General features: G+C 36.3%; 1 protein-coding gene across 23 annotated transcripts in view; it reads left to right on the top strand.

Annotated features, from left to right (window-relative positions):
- Nucleotides 1-319: 319 nt before the first annotated feature.
- Nucleotides 320-25,022, top strand: part of Znf280b (zinc finger protein 280B) — a 68,359-nt gene continuing 43,656 nt past the window's right edge. For 8 of the 23 annotated variants that reach the window (XR_006856843.2, XR_006856840.2, XR_006856849.2 and 5 more), the window contains exons 1-2: nucleotides 320-528; nucleotides 1,307-1,364. Coding sequence is in view for 11 of the 23 variants with exons in the window: in XM_058586475.1 (XP_058442458.1) it covers nucleotides 18,412-20,046 (1,635 nt within the window). In the remaining 12 variants the exon portion in view is untranslated. Of the gene's footprint in view, nucleotides 529-1,306; nucleotides 1,365-4,917; nucleotides 4,965-6,522; nucleotides 11,827-12,204; nucleotides 12,288-15,760; nucleotides 15,860-16,461; nucleotides 16,528-18,346; nucleotides 24,894-25,022 lie in introns of those variants that run through there. The other 15 variants (XR_006856841.2, XR_009228896.1, XR_006856844.2 and 12 more) reach the window with 13 other exon arrangements.

Genomic DNA, 25,022 nt, shown 5'->3' with positions numbered 1-25,022 from the left:
AAGAGCATGAGGTTCGAGATTCAGTTGCTTGGTCAAGTTTCTTATGCATGGGACAGTTAGCCAGTGCTTTTATAGAAAGGGCACCACACCTGAAATAATGACAACGAGGGCAAACGATCTCTGAGTGCACCGTGAGCCCAACCCCAGCGCTGAGCTTTGGCTGGCTTTAGAACCTCGATGTTCCAAGATCCCCGAACTTCAGGGATACAGCCATAACCTTGGCCTGATACTCCTCAGCCCGACCTTACGTGCCCATTAGCCACCAGGGGCACCAGAGTGCGCGCATGCGCAGAACCCGCACTTCGTGACCAATCACATTGTAGCGCCTGGAGCCGAGCCGACCGAGCTCGCCGCACCTGGCAGCCAATCACAGGTCGCCCTGGGCGCGCGTGTGAAGACGTCTGTGGCGTTGGCGGCGGTGGCGGCCCCTGGGGCCTGAGTAGGTGGTGTGGCTGCGGGTTTTGCCCAGGGAGCGTGTTCGGGGCTGTTTCTTGGCCGGCTTCGCGGGGACGCCACTGATCAGCGCTGGTAAGGATGGTGGAGTAGCGCGGCTCGAGCGTTCCCTGAGGGGAGACGGGAGGGAGAATCCACCACTGCAGCCCCCCCAGGTTCGGATACCGCGTCCGGTGGCCTTGCGCCGCCCAAGAGGCCTTTTCAATGCCGACGTCTTCCAAAAGGCGTGAGGGGCTGGGGACCCAGTGGGCCCCACGCCGCCTCACACATTCCATTCCTTAACTTGACTAGGCGCCTCTTTCAGTCGGTCTCCCCTTACCCCGCGGAACTCCCCCACCCTGGTGCCGGGCCCAGCGAGGCCTCCTGAGGAAGGGGCCTGTACACCCTCCTCCTGCCTTGCCTTTTCTCCCCTGCCCCGCAGTTGTCTCTTGTGGCGCCTAATTTTGGTGTTTAAAAACCATAAACCAGTTTGTAATTCCAGCCCCACCCCCATTCTGTATATCTGCAGGCCCTGAACCCTTAGAGTGTCTAAACCTTTTTAAAATTCCGTTTATTGTACTCGTTGCTATATCGCAGTGCCTCTTTATTTTTCTTGTTTGTTTACTGTGGGCCTTCTGGACACTAATGCAGCCCACTGAATCCCAGTGAGCCATTATTAATTTGGGCAGTTTACAGGTGGGGTGTTAAGATAGACAGGAGGAGTAGATTTGGGGGAAAGTAATTGAATTCTCTTTTCCGATTGGATATGAGATGGTTAATAAACATCTAAATGGCAATCTTAGGTAGGCAACAGGATATTAAATATCCTTGAAACATGCAAGTAACCCTAATCCTTCTCTCTGGTTGCCTTAAGGATGTGACCTTCTCCTTGGACGATTCAAGTTCTTAAAAAGTTTCAGTGTACATTTGAGGTAAGAGAGAAGTCTGTATCATAAGGACCAAGGTTGTTTCTTTTCTCAATTAAATTTTCCTTTTCATTCTCTCCTGTGCTAAAACTTACTGTTTAGAGTTTCTTGAGGGAATCTGAATGTATATGATAAATTCAGGCGATTGTTAATTTAAATATTCTGGAGCCCTCTAAATTGCTTTCTTAAACAAAGGAGAATGTGGTGGCTGCAGCATTCTTTCACTTCATTTCTTGAAAAAGTAAGCACCATAGAGAGTTAGAGCTATGTAAGGCTGACTTAAGTTGTGAGGCTAACATGGATTGGTACACATACCCTAAGATTTCAGCTAATGCATTAAAATGGGTCATTTAGGGAAAATTTTTTGTTAAAGTGGAGTTAACTTGTTCATTACTATACTTTTTAATTTTTTTAAAAATTGTACTGGGGATTGAATAGGGTTGTTCTATCCCTGAGCTACATTGCCCATTCTTTTTATTTTTATATTGAGTTAGGGTTTAACTCTGGCCAGGAACTTGTGATTCTCCTACCTCAACTTCCCAACTAGCTGGGATTATAGGCATGTGCCACCAAACTCACTTATACTCTTTTTCTTGAAGACTGTATTTCATTAGGTAAATTGTATGTGACTTGACAGGGGAGGTTAACAGAATTTTTTCCATGTCAGTAGGCAAGATAATAGGTAAATTCTGTGTCCGCAGATTTGTGAATACAACTCAGAACCATTGTATTAGCTAGTTATCTATTTTAACAAACCATCTCAAAACCTAGTTGCTTAAAATAACACATTTTTATTACATCATAATTTCTGAATGTTTGGAATCCGAAAGTGGCTTAGCTGGCAGCTGACAATTCTGGCTTAGGCTCTCATGAGGCTACAGTCAAACTTTTGACTAGATTGGCAGTCTCTGAAGGCTTGACTAGAATTGGATGAACTGCTTCAAATCTCTTACTTGGCAAGAGGCCTCAGTTACTCATTGGACCTGTCCATGGGGCTGCTTATGTCATACCAGTTGGCTTCCCTTAGAGTGAGTTAATTTGGGAGAGCTTGTACCTAAGATGAAGCAGTGTCTTTTTTATAACTTAATATCTGAAGAGACATATCATCATTTCTTCTTTTTTTTTTTTAGAGAATTTTTTTAATATTTATTTTTTAGTTTTCAGCGGACACAACATCTTTGTTTGTATGTGGTGCTGAGGATCGAACCTGGGCTGCACGCTTGCGCCACATCCCCAGCTCCATCATTTCTTCTTTGAGTGTTTTCTGCACAGGCCAACCTTTTACATTGTGGGAAAGGGCTGCAGAACAGTGTGAATACTAGGAGGTGGGATTCACCTGGGGCCATGAGAGAGGCTGGCTCTTGTACCTGTTTATCCACCATTCCAGTTGTTCTCCATATGGTTTCTGGCATTTTGTTACAATGGGTGAAACAAAGACTTGTGCACTTATTTATTCAGCATATTGTTCCAACAAGTCTCCTCTTTATCTTGGGTTAAGTTTTCTGTTGCTTTGGATAATTTTAGTAGCAAACATACTGATTTTTCTGTCACTTCTCCTTGGGAATCTGTTGTTTGATGCTGTGTTCCCCTTTATTTTATATTTGCTTGTCCATAAGAAAGTAAATTTTCCTTTTTAGGAAAATTTCAGGTTGTCTGTATTTTCTATTCTCCCAATCTTTTTTTGGCAGGGGGGCGGTGGTACCGCAAGGGGATTGAATTAAGGGGTGCTTGACACCAGCCATATCCCCAATGTTATTTTGTATTTTAGAGACAGGGTCTCACTGAGTTGCTTACTGACTCGCTTTTGCAGAGGCTAGCTTTGAACTGTCAGCCTTCAGAGCAGCTGGGATTACAGGCGTGTCACAGAATCTGGCCCTCCAGTTCTCTCTTTAACCCACTCTTGTGTAGGTCATCAATGAATTCCACATTGCTTAATCCAGTGGTTAGTTTTAGTTGATTTATTTGATCTACCTGCAGCATTTATCAGAGAGATTCATTTCCTCCTTCCTAAAAAATTTTTTTATTTGAATTCTGGATGCTTCACATTTTTGATTCATCTCCTATCCAGTTGGTTATTAACTGCTTCTTGATCTCCTTTGCTGTTCTTTCTTTATGACCTCTAAAAATGGAATACTTCAGGATTTGGATTTTAGACTCTTCCCCTGGGTTATGTCATCAGACTTGTGTTTTAGATAATGCTACAGATTGAAGATTCCAAAATTTGGATGTCTTCTCCATATCTCTCTGAATTCTGCTCATAGATTTGCTGGCACAACATCATCACTTATACGTCCTGTCTTTCATGTCTCATGTGCAGTCTATCAGACAAATCTGTGACCCTTCAAGATTTTATCTAGAATCTTGACTCCTTAGTATCTTTATTTCTCCATCCTGTTACTATTATTATCTTTTGTCTGTTTTATTTCAGCAGCTTCTTGTGTTCTGCTTCCACTGTTATTCTCTAAAGTCTTTTCTCCATATATCGGCCAGAACAATCCTGTTGAAATGAAAGTCACACCATTAAAAATCTCAGCAGTCTCTCATCACACTCAGTAAAAGCCAGAGAACTTAGAATGGCCCATATGATCTGAGTTCCTATAATTGTCATTGACCACAAATGCACATTTAAAAAGCCTCTTCTCTTAACTTGTCTCCCTTATCATTGGCTTGCCTGTTATCTTCTTGACCAGTTCTTAACATGTGTTAAGTATGCTCCTTCTTGGCCTTTGTGTTGTTTTCCTTTTCTAGAATACTGTTTCTCAAATACTCATAACCATGTCCTATAAATATCAACCTGCCTTCATTTCCTACTTTTTCTCACTAGCATATAGATAACCATCTTTTTTTAAAAATTATTATTTACTGATTAATTCTAACAGAAAATTAGCTCCCTGAAGAGAGGGTTTTTGTTTGGATCACTGATATATTTTTATACTAGCTCTTGACTGTTAATCAGCTCACCAAATTTTAGTTGAATGAATGATGTACTTCGATTCCTCTTAAACACCACCTTGATTCTTCCCTCCACCTTTTCTCTTTGGTCAAGAGACTTATCAAAACTACAAATGCTTTATATCATTCTTTGTATTATTTCTGTTTCTCAGTCTTTTAGACAGGAATATGTTTTAATTCTACTGATTCAATACATTTTATAATGATGTTTCACCATAAAGCAATGAACATCAAACATTACCAAACTTATGTTGTGGGAGGCCAACCTTACCGGTGACTGAGATACACTCCCCAGCTGGGTGCTGAGGCGCTCAGTCACAGAAATGGGTGTGTCTTGCTACAGCCCCATGGGTGAAGCTATGCTCACCTGTTCCTTTGTAATATAACCCCTTGCCCTGTTTAGGATAGAATCTTCCATGGAAGTGCCTTGTGTGTGTCCCCTCCTCTTACTGTGCCCTTGGGTGTGGCCTACCCAGGTGTCAGTCAACCTGCTGACAGTGGACATCATAAAGATAAACTCAGCCCCCTGAAACCTGACCCCTTGCCTCATTTAAATAGCTTCTCAATAAAAGGGGTCAGCGTGTGCTCTCTCTCTCTCTGTTTCTAGGGACCCTTAAGGTCAGAGGAGCCGTCACAGCGACCCCAAAGAAAAAGGTATTTGTGTCTCTTGTGTGGTTATTTCGTACAGCCCAGTTAGCCCAGTTTAACTAGAGTGACCCCTGAGCCTTTTAGTCGCGAGAACAGAAACCTGACATTATGTCAGTTTTTTTTTTCTCAGTACTAAAGATTGAACCCAGAGCGTTACACATGATAGGAAAGCCATCTACCACAGAGCTGCGTCTCCAGTCCCTGACTTTATGTGCTTAACCACACACAGAATCCATTATTATCTCCTTCCATAGAGTAACAATTTCTTCCTAAATTCTTTAAGAAAAAAATAAAAAAATTCCCCATCTCTCCCTCCTTTCTGTGTTTTGATCTGGGAATTCTAAAGCAGGAGTATTGCCTTAAGATCAGTTCAGTATGTCAAAAAATAATAACTTTCAACTTTTGACTTCCTAATGGTATTATGTAAGTTTGGGGGGAAAAAATATGGATACTCCCAAGAAGTCTTACTAGTTTTTTTTCCGCATGGGGGCTTCCCAGTAGTAGAGAGCTAAAAGATACATAGGGATTCATGACAGGGCCCATCTGGCATCTGTGTGGAATGTGCTTTCATGAATTTTACAATCTCCAGAATCTCTATAACTAAGTTGAATTTATTATCTAAACTGATGTACTTTTTAAAAATGAATGAAAAATGGGATTATTAAAATATGTACAAAAAAGGTTAAACCAAGATATATGGTAACCCTACTTATAACTAATTTGGTCCTCCAAGTCCTTTATAATAGGTTGTTTACTCTGCGAAATATAACTATTCCAGGTGGAATACAGATTTATGAATTGACACTACTTGATACTAGCTTAAGTATATTTGTTGGCTAGATTGGCTTGCATCATTACTATAATCTTAATTACCTGTGTTATGAATGGGGTCTTCGTGGGAGCTTTGAAAATTTACTATCAGTTGTTGGGTGGTGGGGTCACACCAGTTTATTGCTAGACATGTTCTCCTTTAATCAAGGGATAATGTCCTGTAAGATTCACTGTATAGAGGTCAGCCATCAACAGTATCTAATTCTAAAACATTTTTTCAATCTAAAAGACCATTATTAAGTAGTCACTTCTTTTATTACTTTCTTTTGTATGTTATAAGAAAATTATTAACAAAAATTTATTCTTCTTTAGTTCTGGAGACAAGAAGTCCAAAACCAGTTTCACTGCACCTTAGTCAAGATGGGTCAGGTGTGGTGGCTCATTCCTATAATCCCAGCAGTTTGGGAGGCCGAGGCAGGAGGGCTGTGAGCTTAGGCCAGCCTCAACAACATAGTGAGACCCTGTCTCAAAAAATAAAAAAGACTGGAGATATAGCTCAGTGGTAAAATGCCCCTGGTTTCAATCTTCAGTAACCTCTTCCCCTGCCACACCACCCACTCAAAGATGGATATTGGCAAGGCTGTCCTCACCTTGGACACTCTGACAGAGAAGTCATTCTTTGCCTCTTCTAGTTTGTGAACATGACGTTTTTTTGCTTGAAATGATGTTACTTCAGTTTCTGCCTCCATCCTCATATCGCCTAGTGAAATCTCTCTCTGCTTCTCTTATAAAGAAACATGGCATTTAGGGGCCACTTGTACAATCCAGATGAATTCCTTCATCTCAAGATCATTGGTCTTATCTTGAAAGACCCTTTTTGCAAATAAGGTAATATAGTTTTCTGGGATTAGAATTTGATATTTTGGGGACTGTTTTCAACCTACTGTAATCTTCATTCTTTTTTTTTTTTTTTTTTTTGCTCAGTATAGAGTAAGCACGAGTTTATTTCTCTCCGTGGGTTTGCCTGCTCTAGACATTTTATGTGAGTGGAATCATATAGTATTATGTATTTGTGTCTTGTCATCTTTGGAAATATTCATTTAGCATATTTTCAGGTTATATCCATGTTATACCTGTATCATTTGTTTTTATGGCTGAATAATATTCATTGTATGGTTATATCACAATTTGTTTATCCACTGATGAGTGTACATTTGAATTGTTTGCACTTTGTGGCTCTTATGAATAAAGCTGCTCTGAACATTTGTGTACAAAGTTTTAGTGTGAACTGAATGTTTTTGTTCTTCTAGGTATACCTAGGAATAAAATTGGTGACTCATGTGGTAACTATATTTTTTGAACAACTGCTAAATTGTTTTGCAAAGTAGTTAACCATTTTATATTGCTACCAACAACATATGATTCTTCCAGTTTGATGTTCTTTGCAATACTTGTTAGTTCCTCTTCTTGATTATAGCCAACCTAGTGAAGTAATATTTCATTGTGATTTTCATTTGCATTTTCATAATGATTAATAATGTTAAGAAATAGTTCATGATGTTTTAATTGGCTGTTTATTTGTCTTTGTTAACATATCTATTCATACCTTTGCCTGTTTTTTTTTTTTTAAAACACGGTAAAAAACACATAGAAATTTATCCTCCTAATCATTTTTAAGTGTACAATTCATTGTATTTACATTGGTGTGTAATAGATCTTTAGGACTTTTTCATCTTGCAAGACTGAAAACTATACCCATTAACAAACAGACTTCTCTTTTTCCTGTCTTCTCCAGCCCTTGCTAACCACCATCTTACTTTTTGTTTATATGAATTTGACTATTTTAATTGTCTCATATAAGTAGAATCATACAGTATTTGTGTTTTTTGACTTGCTTATTTTATTTAGCATAACATCTTCAAGATTCATCCATGTTGTAGTATGCAACCAGATTTCCTTCCTTTTTATGGTTGAGTAATATTCCACTGTACCTGTATAACACATTTTGTTCATTTGTTTGTTGATGGGCATTGGGCTTGCTTTTGCCTCTTGGCTATTGTGCATAGTCCTGCTATGTATATGTATGTGTTAATATCTCTTTAAGACCCTTCTTTCAGTTCTTTTGGATATTTGCCTAGAAGTTGGATTGCCAGATAATGTGGTAGTTCTTTTTTTAAATTTTTTAGGAGGTTGTATGTTTTCCATAAAATTGTACCATTTTATCATCCAACGATCCTGCCTGAGGAACCAGATTCTCCACTTCCTTGTTATTTTCTGATTTTTAAATTTTTATTGTTAGTAGCCATCCTAATAGATGTGAGGTGATAATTTGTATTTCTCTGATTAGTGATGTTTAATACTTTTTCATATATGCTTTGGGCATTTTTATATCATCTTTGGAGAAATATCTTTTAATTTCTTTGCCCATTTTTATTTTGGGTTTCCTTTTTCTTTTTGGTACTGGGGATTGAATGCAGGGATGCTTTATCACCGAGCTACATCCCCAGTCCTTTCTTTGTTTTTATTTTCAGATGGGTGTGCTAAGTTGCTGAGTCAGGCTTTGAACTTGCTTGCTATCCTTATGCTTCAGTATCCCCAGTCTCTGGGATTACAGGTGTGTGCCACAGTGCCCAACTGGGGTTTCTTTTTAGTCTTCCATTATCAGAGGACTTTATATATGTAAATACAAGTCTCTTATCACATATGTGAGTCACAAATGCATTTTCTATAGATTGTCTTTTTACTTTCATGGTGTTATCTTTTGAAACATAGAAGTTTAAAGTTTTAAAATTTGGTGGTCTGTCTTTTGTCAATTGTATTTTTAATGTCATGTCTAAGAACCTGTTTGATATTATTTATTTATTTAAAAGATTATGTAGTTATAGCTCTTCCATTTAGGTCTGTGATTCTTTTTTTTTTTTAAATAGTGCGAAGCAGGGGTCTGGCTTCATTCTTTTGCATGTGGCTCTTTCACCAGTTTTTTGAAAAAACTATTCTGTTCCCCCAATCAAATTGTTTTGGAATTCTAATTCAAAATCGGTGATTTTTTTTTTTTTTTTTTTTTTGTGGTGGTGCTAGGGATTGAACCCAGAGATCCTCTACCATTGAGCACCTCCCCAGCTCTTTTTATTTTATTTTATTTTTGAAACAGAGTCTTGCTAAGTTGTCAAGGCTAGTCTTGAATTTATTACCTCCTTCCTCAGCCTCTTCTCGAGTAGCTGGGATTACAGGTATGCACCACCACACCTGTCTTCAGGGACTATTTAGGTTTTATGCTGAACTCTGAATTCTATAACATTTATTTAGGTTTCTGCCCTCATGCCGTTTCCATGCTGTTGATTGCAGATATTTGTTGTGTTTAAATTTATGAAGTGTGAGTCTTCCACCTTCATCATTTTACAAGATTGTTTTGTATATTCTGGATCCCTTGCATTTCCAAATGATTTTCAGTTTCTGAGAAAAAGTGAGCTGGGATTTTCATCAATTTTGTGTTCAATTCATGAACACAGAATGTCTTTCCATTTATTTAGGTATTCTTTATTTTTCAACAATGTACTCAGAAGATTTCAGTGCTTTTTTCTATAAAAATCTTGCATTTCTTTTGCTAAATTTATCCCTATTTTATTCTTTTTGATGCTAGTTCAAATGGAATTACTTAATTTCAATTTCAGTGTTTGTTACTAGAATCCAGAAATTTATTTTTTATATTGATCTTGTGTTCTACAACCTTGATTAACCTCTTTATTAGTTTGAAAACTTGTTTTGTAGATTTAGGTCTTCCTAACCAATCTTATTGTTATGTCACTTTTTTTTTTTTCTTGATTGCCATTGAATGTAGAACCTCCAATACAATGTTGAATTGAAGTTGTGAAAGTGAATACTCTTGTCTTCTTCTTGGGAGGCTTCAGTCTTTTTGCCATTAAATGTAATGCCAGGCTTCTCCTGGGAGGCTTCAGTCTTTTTACCGTTAAATATAATGCCAGCTGTAGGAATTTTTTTTCCCCCAGAAAAAAAAAAAAATTCACCTTAGTCTGGTTGAGAAAGTTCTTTTCTGAAAAAAAATTTCACCTTAGTCTGGTTGAGAACATTCTTTTCTGTCATAATTAAATGTTTTTCTTGTTAAAAATCATGAAAAAGTGTTAGATTTTCTCAAAGTTTTTTTTTTTTCCTTTCTGCAGATAGGTGTGATTTTTTGTTCTTTATTAGTAGTTTATTTTTATTTTTCTGTTATTGTTACTGGGGATTGAACTCATGAGTGCTCCCCAATAGAGCTACATACCCAGACCTTTTTTTTTTGTTTGTTTTTTGTTTTTTAGATTTTCAACCGTCTTGCTAAGTTGTCCCAGCTGACCTCAGACTTTTGATTGGGAGGCCTTAGCTTTCCAAGTTGCTAAGATTAATGCCACTGTGCCTGGCATTTTATTCTTTTCCTTTTGTTTTTTTTGGTACTGGGAGTTGAACCCAGAATGGCTTTGCCGCTAAGCTAAATCTCCAGCCCTTTTTATTTTTTATTTTATTTTCAGGCATGGTCTTAGTAAATTGCTTAGGGCCTTGTTAAGTTGTTTAGGTTGTCCTTGAACTTTTGATCCTCCTACCTCAGCCTCCAGAATCACTGGAATTACAGACATACACCATCGTGCCTGGACATTTTCTTTTTATTATTATTAAAATGATATTTGTTTTATTTTCATAGTATGGACCATACTTGCATTCTTTAACTTATACTTGATCGTGGTGTATAATGCTTATTATATAGTGTTGGACTTTGGTAGGATTTTGTTAAGTATTTTTGCTTCTGTATTTATAAAAGGGTATATAGTCTATAGAATTTTTTTGTGGTGTGATTTCTTTTTCTCATTTAGGTATCAGAGTAGTACTGCTTCATTGAATGAAATGGAAAGCTTTTTAATTCTGGAAAAGTTTATGAGTAATTGATGTTAATCTTTTTTAAACATTTGATAGAGAATGGGGTTGTAGCTCAGAGGTGGAGTGCCTGCCAAGCTGAGCTCAGTCCCCTGCACTGGAAACAAAATATTTGGTAGAATTCACCTTTGCTATTTCATCTTGGCCTTTTATTTGGGTTTTTTTTTTTTTTTTATTACTAACTTGATCTCTTGTTTTAGGTATGTTATATTTTCTGTTTTTTTGGAGTCCATTATATAGGTTATATTGTGTAGAATTTATCTATTTGTTGGCATAGAATTATTCAAAGTATTCCTTTATGATTATTTTAATATGGTTGCTAATAGTATACTATTTTTAAATAGTATTTTTTAAAATAATTCATTGAAGTGATAGCCACAGAATAATTTTACCTTGAAAAATTTAGTGGCATTTAGAGTATTTATGATGTGGAACATCTGCTGTCTCTATTTCTAGCACAGTTCTTTCATTCCAAACTAAAATCACTCATTCATTAAGCAATTTCTTCTCATTTCCCCTCTATTCCCTGGTAGTCACCAATTTCTGTTTAGTCTTCATGGATTTATCTAGTCTGGACATTTCCTATAAATGAGATCAGATGTAACCTTGGTGTCTAACTTTTTTCACTTCGAATGTTTTTATGGTTTATTCAGTTTAATAACATGTATTAGTATTTTGTTTCCTTTATGGCCAAATAATTTTCTGTTGTGTGCTGTATGTCATTTGCTTATGCATTCATCCATTAATGGATATTTGCATTGTTTTCACCTATTGGTTCTTATGAATAGCTGCTTTACATATGAGTTTACATACACTTATCTGAATACATGTTTTCTGTTCTTTTGTATATGTAGCTTGCTTACATGGTCATATGATAATTCTGTGTTTGTAACATTTTTAAAATTTTTTTTCTTTCTTTTCCTCTTCTTCCTTTGTTTTTTCTCGCCTCGCCCCCCCATTTTTTTTTTTTTTTTCAATTCTTCAGCTTTCTGAAGAAATGAAACACCAACTTTTGGAGGAAACATTTTCCACATTTCCGGAGTCCTCTGATTTTTGCAAGCTTTTTCTTTTCTTTTTTTTTTTTTTAATATTTAGTTTTTAGTTGTAATTGGACCCAGTGCCTTTATTTTATACGTGATGCTGAAGATCGAACCCAGAGCCTCGCACGTGCTAGGTGAGCACTCTACTGTTGAGCCACAATGCAGCCCCTTTGCAAGCCTTTTCTTTGTTTCCAGGAACTGTCCAGGATCTGAAAAACTTGATTTTGATAAAGGAGCAACTACTTGTAGATCCTTATTCTGCCATTTCTACTGACCTCATCCTATTGCTGTGCATTGAGCAAATAGACCTTGTCTTTTTTTTTTTAGTTCACTTTTTTTTTGTTGTTGTTGTTCATCAACATTTATGTAAGTATTCTCACCTGATAATTCCAGACCCTTTCCAAATACTCAGTTTAATAAAAAAAAAAAAAAAAAAAAAAAAAACTTACCTTTGAACTAACAGGTCACTTTTTAGGTTGAATTGCCAACCTTCTCATTATCTTCTTTTGTAGTTTCTTCTGACCAGGGTTCTGTTCTCGGAAGGAGAAAGTCTAATTCGCTCCACTGCTTCAGAGGAGATCCCATGAAGGACTCTGTAAGAATACTGTTCTGGGAGAAGGCTTCCTGAAACTATTAATTTCATGACGAGATGTGGCTATAGGCATTCTTCTAAATCCCCAGATTACAGAGCTCATATTTCTTGTCACAGTGCGTGTCTGTGGTGCCCTGACTTGAAGAAAATTAACTGCCTTCCAATTTTGAACATTTCTTATTCTTTCCCTCAGTCCATCTTTCTTGGCTGAGTTTTTTTTTCTAACTTCTAGATAATCTTTTCTTTAATGAATGTTTGAATACTTATTACATGCCAGATACTACTCTAGGTATTGGAGAGAGATTTGTGAACAAAAACAGGCCAAAACCGGAAAAAAAATCCCAAACCAGAAACTACTGCAACAGAAAACTGATAATTCAGTGGTGAATGAAAGATAGTAAAATGCATAAATTCTCTGGTGAGAAGGTGATATTATGGGATTAGGAGAAAAATAGTTGAGTAGGATTACAGGACTGGAAGTAGAAGGAGGAAGTTAATTGTATTGTAATTTTAGGTAGGGTGGTCAGGTAAGTCTTAATGGAGAAGGTAAATTTGAACATGGACTTGAAGGAGATAGAATGTCTATCCATTCAAGCCATGGGGCAAGAGTGTCTGAAGGAGCAGTAAGGAAACTACTGTGATTGGATTGGAGTGGATTAAAGGCAGAAGAATGGAAGAGGTAGCAAGAATAGCAATAGTGGCATGGACCTATGAATTTTTAATTTTTCTCTCTAGTCCAGTGTATAAAAATTGTCTTATCCTTTAACAAGGAGCAACCTTGGTTTAATAGTTACACACTTCATAGTTTCCAGGCTAGTATTGACCCTGTTTTATACAACTTTAGCTTATTTATGTAAAGTATTTATTATAAATATTTATGAAAACTTATTTTTATTATTTTTGGGGCTGTTGGGAATCAAAACTAGGGCCTTGTTAGCTCTACCACTGGGCAGGCTACATCCCCAACCTGAAAAAAATTTTTTTTTTTTTTTTATTTAGTTCTTCTAGGATGAAATGTAAATATTTCATGCAGTCTTTAAGAATCTGATGAAGCACTCAGTTTCCTCCATGGGTTTGTGTTTGATGGGTATTATATTCTAAGGCAGCAAATATGTGAAGTTATTGGGTGTTAGGGACAAGAGTGTTGTGGATTTATGTAGAGAGAATTTGAGGAGGAGTTTAGAGGAACAGTGATGGTTGAAGAGAGTGATAGGCAAGGAAAGATAGTAGGGCAGGTGCTAGAGGAGTCCTAATGACCTAAGATCTAATCTCAGAAATTACTCAAGAAGGACTGTTAGGCCAAAATCCCACTAGAAAAGACCATTGTTTGGATGCACAAAAATAACCTTGAGGGTGGATCGTTATCCGCTGACCCTTAGCTGTCTGAAAGAAACTTTCCTTTATTCCTATTATGGCCTTTAATGACTTTGTTGGTGGAGATGGGAGTTGATTTTTGAGACAGACCCTCAGGTCTAGTAGTTCTTGGCTTGTCCAACCTCCTACCCTATTATGTCAAGATTCTGGTCAATTTGAAAATAAGGGTTTATACATTCATCCATTTTGGGGTATTTGTGAAGAAGGGGCTCTAGATACCTAGAGGAGAAGAAATAATGAGTTTTCTAAGAATAGCATCGTCTGATACTGTTCTTGTTGTGCACTCAGTCATATACTTAACTAGCTTTATTCCTGATTTTTGTTCTACTTTTCATTTTTCATCTTTGGGTTGACAGTATGGACAATAGCCAAAAACCTAACTGGGATCAGCTGAGTGAAAGTCAGTATTATTGGAATCCAGTTTAATTTCTTTCTTTTTTTTTTAATATTTATTTTTTAGTTTTCGGTGGACACGATATCTTTATTTTATTTTTATGTGGTACTGAGTATCGAACCCAGCACTCCGAGCATGCCAGGCGAGCACGCTACTGCTTGAGCCACATCCCCAGCCCCAGTTTAATTTATTTTTATTTTTAAATTTTTTTTAGAGAGAGAGAGAATTTTAAATATTTATTTTTTAGTTTTTCGGCGGACACAACATCTTTGTTTGTATGTGGTGCTGAGGATCGAACCCGGGCCGTACGCATGCCAGGCGAGCGCGCTACCGCTTGAGTCATATCCCCAGCCCTTAATTTCTTTTTAAACAACAGGAATTTATTTTTCAGTTTTGGAGGCTGAGGCATCTTAGAGCAAGTGCTCTTCCTGGCTGGTAGATAACTGACTTCTTCTTATATAGGTGGGGATGGGGAATAGGGGAAACAAAACTATGGTGTCACTTCTCATAAAGGCATTAATTCCATTATGGGGATCCCACCCTCATGACCTCATCTAAACCTAATTACCTTGAAAAGGCAATATCTTCAAGAGCCATCATCTTGGAGGTTATGGTTTCAACCTAAAAATTCTGAGGGACACAATTTAATCCATAGCATAATCTAAAATATAGTCTCTAGAATTGAAAGACTCATTTAACAATTAGGAGGAGAGAAACAGTATAATTACATTGATGTTTAAGATCCATCCAGTGGTGGCAAGTATATATAATTTGAAGTACAAAGAGAAGATGATGGTAAGGCATACCATCTCATGGTAGAAGTTTGTGAGGTCTGAAACAGGTGTACAAATATGTAGTAATCTGTGGATCCTAAACTTAGAAGTCAGGCTAGAGCATGGATGGAGACATTAATAAGTATGGAAATAATGTGGTTATAGTGAGCAATGATCTAATCACTTATAAGATATTATTACTAATTTGATGGAGATGGGGAAGGTTTGAACAGGTGTTTTATTATTATTATTTTTCAGTGAAAAAGTGAATCCAGTGAAACACTTTTTAATGAATTTTGAGGATGTAAGTAATATTACCATCAGAAATAGGCATGCTTTAAATCATTTCTTTTGGAGAGAACACAGAACTAGAATTCAGGAATCATGCATTTAGGGCTCTCTGCATATCCTCCATATAACATAAGTTTTTTTGGCTTTAAATTCCATCTTCAGATAATCTGATAAAAATATTAGTTGTCAAATTATTAGAATATTAATAATTTTGACTTGAAGGTTTTTTTGTTGTTTTGTTTGTGGATGTTAAGGCATAACATCTCATGGTAGAAGTCAATTCTAGAAACGTAGAAGTGACACGAGAAAAAGACTGGATTTGGGTAGGAGTTCTCTCCCAGGACATTTAGTAATGTCTAGGGCCAGTTTTGATTGCCACACTGGGGAATTAGTACCGATATCTAGTGGGTAGAGGCCAAAAATGCTGCCAACATCTTGCTATGCACCCAGAATTCCTCTATATAAAGAATTATCTGGTCCAAAATCTTAAGTGCATAGGTTGAAAAACTCTGGGCTAAGTGGCACCATCCTGGAGTTAGGTAATTGAAAGTAGTATAGACAAACCTATTTTAGCTGATTCCAAAGAGCAGTGTTCAAATCTGCCATATATATATGTGACATTATATATAGACTTAATTTTTCAGGTTGTAAATTATACTATTCATGACACACCGGATAATAAGCTTCATGCATTCACCACTGTCTGCCACAGTATCTTACCAGTGTTGGGCAAATAAATTAAAGTAAGTGGAATAAGTGAGGGAAAAAAAAATGAATAATTTTTGTTATGCTTAATTGTATTCTTTAGTTGACTTGCAAGGTGATGTATGTGTTTATAGGAATAGATAATATATGTTCCAAAGTTAGGTACTGGTATTCTCATTAAAATTAACGTATCATGTGTCTCATATTTTAGATGCCAGTTTAATTTTTATAGATTGGGTTATGCTGATTTGAAGAGGCCACAATGCATCTTGAAATGTTTTCAGAATCAGTGAGCTATGCAGTAGTAGATCACTTGCCTAGAATATGCAAGGCCTGGCTTCAATTCTAGTACTGCAAAATAACAACAACACCGAGTCTTAAAGTCCAGTGAGCTGCGAACCATGCCTATGTTTTGCTTGCTTTAGATCAATGTTTTTCAGACCACTTAGTTGTGACCCATTGATGAATCTTAATTGATTTTGTGAGTCATGATCTATAAAAGAAAAATGAAATAGAAGATATTTAAGTATATCTCAGGTAATATAGAGACAGTTATTATTTATATATGTCAGTATATAGTGGGACTCCATATAATTTTTTTTTAAGAGAGATAATTTTTTAATATTTATTTTTTTTTTAGTTTTTGGCAGACACAACATCTTTGTATGTGGTGCTGAGGATCGAACCCGGGCCACACGCATGCCAGGCGAGTGCGCTATTGCTTGAGCCACATCCCCAGCCCTGACTCCATATAATTTTACTTTTTTATTTTTTTTTAAACTTGGTTTTGATTTTAAAAAAATCTATATCTATTTGAAAAAGCTAGCTGCTTTCAGTTGTTTATTAGCCTACAGAATTTCTGAATTGAAGTTTCTCAGTAAATTCTTAGAAAATGTGGAATTATTGGAGCACAGTCTTTTTATAAGAGATTTTTTTATATCAATTTTAAGATCTTATAAATAGAAGATCTTATGAGAGTTACTATTTGTTGGTTCATTTAACAAACCAAGCATTTGTGCTGGGTATTCCACAGTCAACAAAAGATCCAGTCTCTATCCTTTGTGGTTTTGCTACTGGGCAAAAAGAAGGAATCAAGATAAAGAAGTTAAGTTTGTATTATGTTAAGTGAAGGTAGGACTTGATGGTGAAAGAGAAGGGAAGTGAGCCAGGTGCTGTGGTTCACAGTTGTAATCCCAGTGACTTGGGAGGCTGAGGCCAGCTTCAGTGATTTAATGAGAACCTATCTCAAAAGGCAAATAAAAAAGGACTGGGGGTGTAGCTCAGTGGTAGAATGTCCCTGAGTTCAATCCCAGTAAAAGAGGGGAGTGGAGGAGGGAAGTAATTTGAGTATGAGTTAAGAGGTTATAGTTTGAAATATTTGAAACCTCTCTGAGAATGGTGCTTGGAACAGAGAGCCCTGAAGTTGATGAGTAGCCATCCGTGCCGGTATCTTGATGAATGAACATCATATTAGAAATACAAATGTTGTAAGCAAGGTTTAGTGTGTTCATGAGGTAGTGAGGAAATTAGTATGGTAGAGTGCAGTGGGTGAGGGAAAAGGAGTATGAAAATATATCTGGGGTTGGAAGCATGATCTTCTAGACATTGGAAGTACTTGACCTTTTAACTCTTTGTGGATCAGAAAGCCCTTGGAAGGTTTTGAGCTGAGCAGTGATGAAAAAAATTTCATGTGGTTTAACAGAATCATTCTTCCTTCCATATGGAAAACAAACTGAGGTGGATTTGAAGGAGCAGTGTTGTACTTAAGTTCAGTGGGGAAGTCAGAACTGGAGAGAGAAATTTAGTAGATATCAGTGAATGGATTAGGCCATTAACTGAGATGAGATTATCAAGAGAATTTATTCCTGATTTGCCTGTCTGACACATGCTAAGTATTGACATTACATTATGTTATTTGTTGGCTATGTGTAGATACTCTTACTCTCTAAATTTGATACCTCTTGTCTATATAATGATTTAGGAATTAGTCTAGATGAATCAATTGATATATATTTAATATGTTTTCCTTTAATTCTACTGTGAAACAAACTATCTTGGAATAGTTGGTGCTTTTAAAAATAGCTATTATCTTAAGTCTAAGGAATAAAAATTTTTGTATTCAAGATACTGAAAAAACACTTGTGAAAGTAAAAATACATTTTATTATATTATTTTTATTAGTTATTGATGGACATTTATTTATTTATTTGTTTAAATGTGGTGCTGAGAATCAAACCCAGTGCCTCACACATGCAAGGCAGTTGCTCTACCACTGAGCCACTACCCCAGCCCCTATTTTATTATATTATTTTTAATGATTTTGATTGGAAGAGGTTACTGTTAGCGTGGGGCAAAGCTATGAAACTGTGATACTCTAGACTTTATCGTACATCAGTTTTAAGTTGCCATTTTTCTTCCTTGAGTGTCAGTGTTCTTGTCTGTAAAATGAGGATGGCTAATAACTACCTCAGAATTTTAGAGAATTAAATAATGCATTTTTCTGAACTTACTGTGTTTGTACTTAGGTGGCTGTTTATACAAAGGAAGCACTGGGACTTGGGGCTACCTTCAAGAATAAAAAAAATAGAAAATGGAACAACCATGTGTGTTATGTGAGGAAGAACAGGATCCAGAACCACAGAACATAAAAGAAACCAAACAAATAGATGATGAAGATGCGGAGCTGATCTTTGTTGGGGTGGAACATGTAAATGAAGATGCTGAACTGATCTTTGTTGGGGTGTCTTCAAATTCAAAACCAGTTGTTTCAAATATTTTGAACAGAGTTACCCCAGGTTCATGTTCATGGAGAAAAAAGTATGGTCGCCGAAGAAAAGATACTGCTCGTAGATTGCAGCCTATAAGTCATGTGACCCCTTCATCAGAAACAGTGACTATGTTGCCAGTATCTCAATCTGAATCAAGATCAACAGATAGTCCTATTATTATTGAGCCTTTGTCTAAGCCTGATGATAAAAGTAATTCACCAAAAGTTGTGCCTAGTAGCTCTTCAGAATCATGTTCTCCTGTGGTTACCCTCACAAGTTCATTGCATCATCCAGTGAAAGCAGCACTTTCCGAAGGAGGTATGAATGAAAGTACTTGTATATCAAAGCGGTGTTCCAATTCTGAAGTAATTAGCATAAATCCCAAAAATCCTAAACTCAGTGATGGAATCACAGGAGGATATTCTTTAACTTTGTCCCCTCCAGGTGTTTTTAATAATAATAATCCTCAGCAGAGTACACCCAATGATGTCCATACCTCAGTAAGCCATGTTCAGAATGTATTATCTTTTCCCACAGCTTTTCCAAAGGACAGTCTCCATTTAAAGCCTATAACTATAAATCCTGATAGGGAAAATGGGTTGGCAAAAACAGAATTTTCAGATCTAGCAAGTCAAAATAAGACCTTTGATCCCAAGAAAGGGAATTTGATTCTATTACTTAGTGACTTTTACTATGGACAACATCAAGGAGATGGGCAGCCAGAACAGAAAACTCACACAACCTTTAAATGCCCCAGCTGCTTGAAAGTTCTAAAAAATGTTAAGTTTATGAATCATATGAAGCACCATTTGGAACTTGAGAAGCAGAGGGGTGACAGCTGGGAAACCCACACTACCTGCCAGCATTGCCACCGGCAGTTTCCCACTCCCTTCCAACTACAACGTCACATCGAAAGTGTACACACTCCACAGGAGCCCTCTGCTGTCTGTAAAATTTGTGAGTTGTCATTTAAAACAGATCAGATTCTTTTAGAACACATGAAGGACAATCATAAGCCTGGGGAAATGCCCTATGTGTGCCAGATTTGCAGTTACAGATCATCAGCCTTTGCTGATGTGGAAACACATTTTAGAACATACCATGAAAACACTAAGAATCTACTTTGTCCTTTTTGTCTCAAAATTTTCAAAACTGCAACGCCATATATGTGTCATTATAGGAGGCACTGGGAAAGGGGTGTTCACCAGTGTTCTAAATGTCGGCTACAGTTTTTAACTTTCAAGGAGAAAATGGAGCACAAGACCCAATGTCATCAAATGTTTAAGAAGCCTAAGCAACTAGAAGGATTGCCTCCTGAAACAAAAATTGTTATTCAAGTGTCACTGGAACCTGGTCAACCAGAATCAGTGAATGTAGCGTCTATTATTCTGAGTACAACTGATTCTGAACCATCTCCTCCCAAATCTAAAAATAGAATTTCCAAAAAACCTCATTGATTCTATTTTGGGAAACCAAAAGCAAATATTTCAGTTTAAATAGAAGAAAAAAACCCCATGAAAACAAAAAATATAAACCATACATTATTCAGTAGCACCAAAAATAGTGAAACTAATGAATTGAGATTTAAGTTCATGCATAGGGTTTTAAAATTTTTTTCTTTCGTTCTTTTTGTGGTGATGGGGATGAACCAGGACCTAGTACATGCTGAGCAATTGCTCTACCACTGAGCCATGCACCACATTCCCACTCCCTGAATTTTGAGCTGTTATATAATATATTACCTGGTTTTTATGTTAACTATCTGGTTCAACACATGAAAGGTGCTTGTATATGATGTTTGAGTGGGGAAAAAAAAAGTGGAAGCCTATTTATTTTGTCAGTATTTTATGTAACTCCTAAGCTGGAGAGATCTTTCTTCTATATACAGAATTTGTAGAGGTTTTGAAGTATTTAATTTTATTTTTAAACTTTTTCTGTATATTACTTACACATTTCACTGTTAACTCTAATCAGACTGGAATGACTTTGTTATGGCTTGGTCCCTTTATTCATGAACTCTTAGAAGTGCCTGTACAGTGTGAGTGTAAAATAACCTGGTTTTGAAAGCCTTAGTGTGATGTTGAAGGAGAAGCTGTAGCATGGATGGAGGTGAAGACTTAGGTATAGGTTAGGCAAAAGAAAGTATTTGACCCCTTATCCCAGTTGAGGGATAGGCACATTCTAGTCTTGGAGCCAAGACAGAAGGAACACAGCCTGAGAATGTCTTTGCCTAATAGAAGAACATCCAAGGAAGCAAAATCATTCTTGAAAAATGTCTGCATTTGGTGAAGGACTCCTGCATATATTAAACAGCTGCTCAGTATCTTTAGCTTCATATGAAGCCACAACAGTAATTAGAATGGGAACTGGCCCCAGTTAATTTCCTGTTGAGTGATCCAAAGGAGAATTTTTCATTCTGGCTAGAGGTTAGTGAAGAATGAATTCTCCTTGTCCTAATAAGCCACAGCAATAAAGCATGTTACAATTCCCGAGGAAAAGAAGCACTGGTATCTGAAGTTTGAACTGTACTGGACCCATAGTTTCTGCTGAAAGGGGCCATACAAATGATGACTGTCCAGTTAATGGGCTGAGCTAAATTTAGTTCTTCCACTGTTAAGCTGGAATGGGGCTTGTCCAAGAACACTAGGTACAGTGCACCAAAATAGCCCAGGGTGACTGATTAAAATTAAACCCATATGGGACCTTATATTTTTCAGCACATGTGTAGCTTACCATAATTGAGTATATTAAGCTTGCAGTTTTGTGTCTTGTCTTGGAAGTGAGTATATTACAGTTAGTAGGGTTTTTTTTGTGTGTGTGTATTTATAATTTCCTAACTGATTACACTAATGAATCTCTTTTTTATCATTTTTAAATTTGTTCTAGTTAGTTAAAATGGCCCAAATGTATTGTCTGTCCTTATCTGATAGATCCTCCTATTTAATCTCTAACTATACTAGGGAGGAACTTTTTCCATTTGCCCTCCCCAAAGGCTGTTTCATAAAACTGTGAAGTACTTTCTGAGCATTGGTTCCTAAACATCAGCAGCCTGAGCTGCTGTGAGTTCCCAGGGTTGTCTGTCTCCCAGGGCTTGTTCTAGGGTCATCTCTCTCTTATTCACTACCCTCATCGCATGTACCCAGCAGCCTCTGTTCATCAATCAAGGAATCTACTAGCATCCTGGCTGTAGACATAGGTCTGGAAAAGTCTTTTTCATTCCTCCCCTACTCCTTTAGTCTCTCCTCAATCTAATTAAATGTTCTAACTTTCACAGAAAGCTGGGAAGAGGTAATCTTCAGGTCATAGTATTAGAATTGGGGGGAAAAGGACTAAAAATAATTAAAAGAGGTTGTTAGTAGATTTTGTTGTGTTTAATTGCTCCATGCTTGCTTATTTGATTAATTCATTCACACCTTGAACGGTTTGCTAGGTCTTTTCAGTTAGTTTGCTTGGGCCAAGGCATGTTACGAAAATTTTACCCTGAACCCTTTCTTTAGATATAAGAAAATATGTGTGTATGTGTATGTGTATGACTGTCCCACTTGTTCTGGTGGAAATTCTTACTGTTTAAATCTGCAGACTTTTGTGTATTGTGTTTCTATGGTAAAAGTAAAAAATGTTTTAGTTGTAAATTTTAGTGATTGCTTACTGTTAGTGGCACTGTGAACTGTTGTTTGCTGTTTCACTAAAGCATGCTCCTAAGGAGTACAAATTGTCAGTTATTGCCAACTTCAGGTTCCAGTGGTGTGGCCCCTGCCTACCTCCTCCCTCTTTCGTTCTGTGATACAGCTCTACCATTTCCCTAATTGATATGCTATTTTGATATAATGGCCTTGTTATTCCTTAAGCAAATCATATTTTTTCCTGATTTACAGGCTGCACATGCTATTCTCTTAGAACACTTTCCCCTAGGCCTGCATGGCTTGCTACCTCACTGAACTGTTCAACACTTCCTTTGGTTCTTAGAACAACTAGAAATTTCCCCCACATTTTTTTTAACCTTATTCTTTCTCCTTAAAGGCACTTTACCTCCCTCCCCCCACTTCTTTCTTCCCTTTCTAATACAGTTAAATTTCCTAGATTTTCACAAAAAAGCTGGGAAGGAATCATTAAGGGCTTTGCTTCTCTTTTAGAGTTGAGCTAGCTTGAGTCAATTTCTGTGCCTGCAACCAAAAGAAAGTTAATATAGTGAATTGAGTCAAAGGGAGCTTTCTTTGTTTTTCTATTGATAGCTTTATATTTTTTAAGGCAATGTCACTTTGTTTTGTTTACAAATATATTTAATATCTGTCCAGATTACTATTTTATTATTATTCTTGTATGAATTTCCTTGTCTATTTTGCTTGCTTGTTCTTGCAGATGGAATTTATTATTTTATTAGTGTTGCCAAATATTGTAAGTAAAATAGCAATTATAATAATAAAATGATTTGTGAAAGAATGTTTTTTGCTATATTGTCTTTTCACCAATAACATGTTTTTAGCTTTGTTTGATTTTTATTTGGTACTTCCTGCCAGTTGTGGTGTTGTCATATTTCTTGAGTCAGCACTTCTAAATAATGTGTATGATGGAGTTAATGGGTTTCTTGATCTTGGTTTTAATGAAAAATTTTATACTATTAAAAGTAATGAGTATATTTTAAAATCTTGTTTTCATTTTTAGACTCTTTAAAGACTTGTTTTATTGGGTAGTTTTCAACATCTATCAAGACAGTCATTTACTTTCTCAACTTCCCTTATAGAAAACATTTTGTTTTTAAAGCAGAAGTAGCCTACTTGGTAGAGTATTATTTCTATTACTTACAGCCCTATTTCTATTTTCATTTATATTAAATTAAGTACATTTCCTCTTCCTCTCAGATTGTCACAGTTTTTTGTTTTTATTTTTTTCCTGGTACTAGTGATTGAACGCAGGGGCTCTTAACCTCTGAGCCATATCCAGCCATTTTTATTTTGAGACAGGGTCTCACTAAGTTGCTCAGAACCTTGCTAAGTTGCTGAGGCTGGCTTTAAATTTATGATCCTTATTTGTCAGCCTCCCGAGATGCTGGGGTTACAGGTGTGCCACCACTATGCCCAGCTTGTAGTTTTATCAGTGTTTCTTATTTACTTTTTCCCAAGAAGCAACCTTCAATTTGCCTTACTATCCCAACTAGTTTTATTTTTGTTATTCTCCAGTTTTGTCCTTATTATTTATATCCTTTCTGCTTACTTTTGGATTATTCTTTTTTTTTAATATTTATTTTTTAGTTTTAGGTGGACACAATATTTTATTTTTATGTGGTGCTGAGAATTGAACCCACTGCCTCATGCATGCTAGGCGAGTGTGCTACCACTTGAGCCACATCTCTAGCCCCTGGATTGTTGTTTTCTATGACATTATTTTAAAACTTTTATTTTTACTTAAATAAGGAAAGAATTTAAGACTTCTTTCTCTGTTTATGGTTTTTCCTAAATCTCAAATATTTTGATGCATATTTAAAGATTTTCATTCTTAATATATTTGGTGGGTAAGTTAATTAAAAATTTTCAAAATTTGCAGATAAGCAGTTTTATTCATTTTTATTTTAATTTTTGTGGTGCTAGGAATGACCTAGGGCCTGTGCTTGCTGAATAAGCAGTCTACCACAGAGCTACATAAGTGGTTTAATTTTTATTTTTACCAATAATTCAATTTTTCTTGGAGTGTTGGGGTATGTGTGTGTTTATGTGTACACACTGGCGTGCATACTTATTACCATTGTTTTCAAATTACATAGATTATTAAATATTTTTTATTTCTTTGGTAAAATTAGTTTTATTATAGAAACCTTTTCCCCCAAGTGATATTGCTAAATTTTATTGTTATATTGTGTACATAAATGAATATATAACAACAAATCCCATTAATATGTACAACTATAATGCACCAATTTTAAAAATGTGGAAAAAGAAAAACGAAAGCCTTTTTCCCCAAATGAATGCGTATAAGAGGTAAAAATATGAAAATATTCATTTGAGACTAAATCCAAGTTATAGAACTTAAAAACCAAGCCAAAGATCAAAGTAAGTTAAATATATACTCACCATAAACAGTATTACTCAGTTATCAAAAGTAATGGCAGTAGGAGTTGTGGCAACACAAAATTTTTACTAGAGAATGAGAAAGCAACGTTATAAATTTATGTGTATATTTTATAATTAAATTTATGTTATAAATTTATATGTATATTTTAGAATTTATGTGTATACTTTAGAATGGCAAAGTATCTATTGTACTCTTATAATATCTCTGAAAAAGGATGATAAATACTAAATGCAATTGAGTTATTTAATCTGATAGTGATTATTTCTTTGGTCTTCCAGATGTTATATAATTTAGTTCTTTTGCTTTAGAAAAAACAAAAAAACATTTAATTAGAGTGGATTTTATTTCAGTGGGTAGCCCTGTTAGA

This window comes from Marmota monax, unplaced genomic scaffold, assembly GCF_021218885.2.
Source record: "Marmota monax isolate L192 unplaced genomic scaffold, Marmota_monax_Labrador192_F-V1.1 WCK01_AAM20220418_F8-fsc00414, whole genome shotgun sequence".
NCBI lineage: Eukaryota > Metazoa > Chordata > Mammalia > Rodentia > Sciuridae > Marmota > Marmota monax.
Note: the sequence above shows the minus strand (reverse complement) of the source record. Positions and strands in the feature narration are given on the sequence as shown.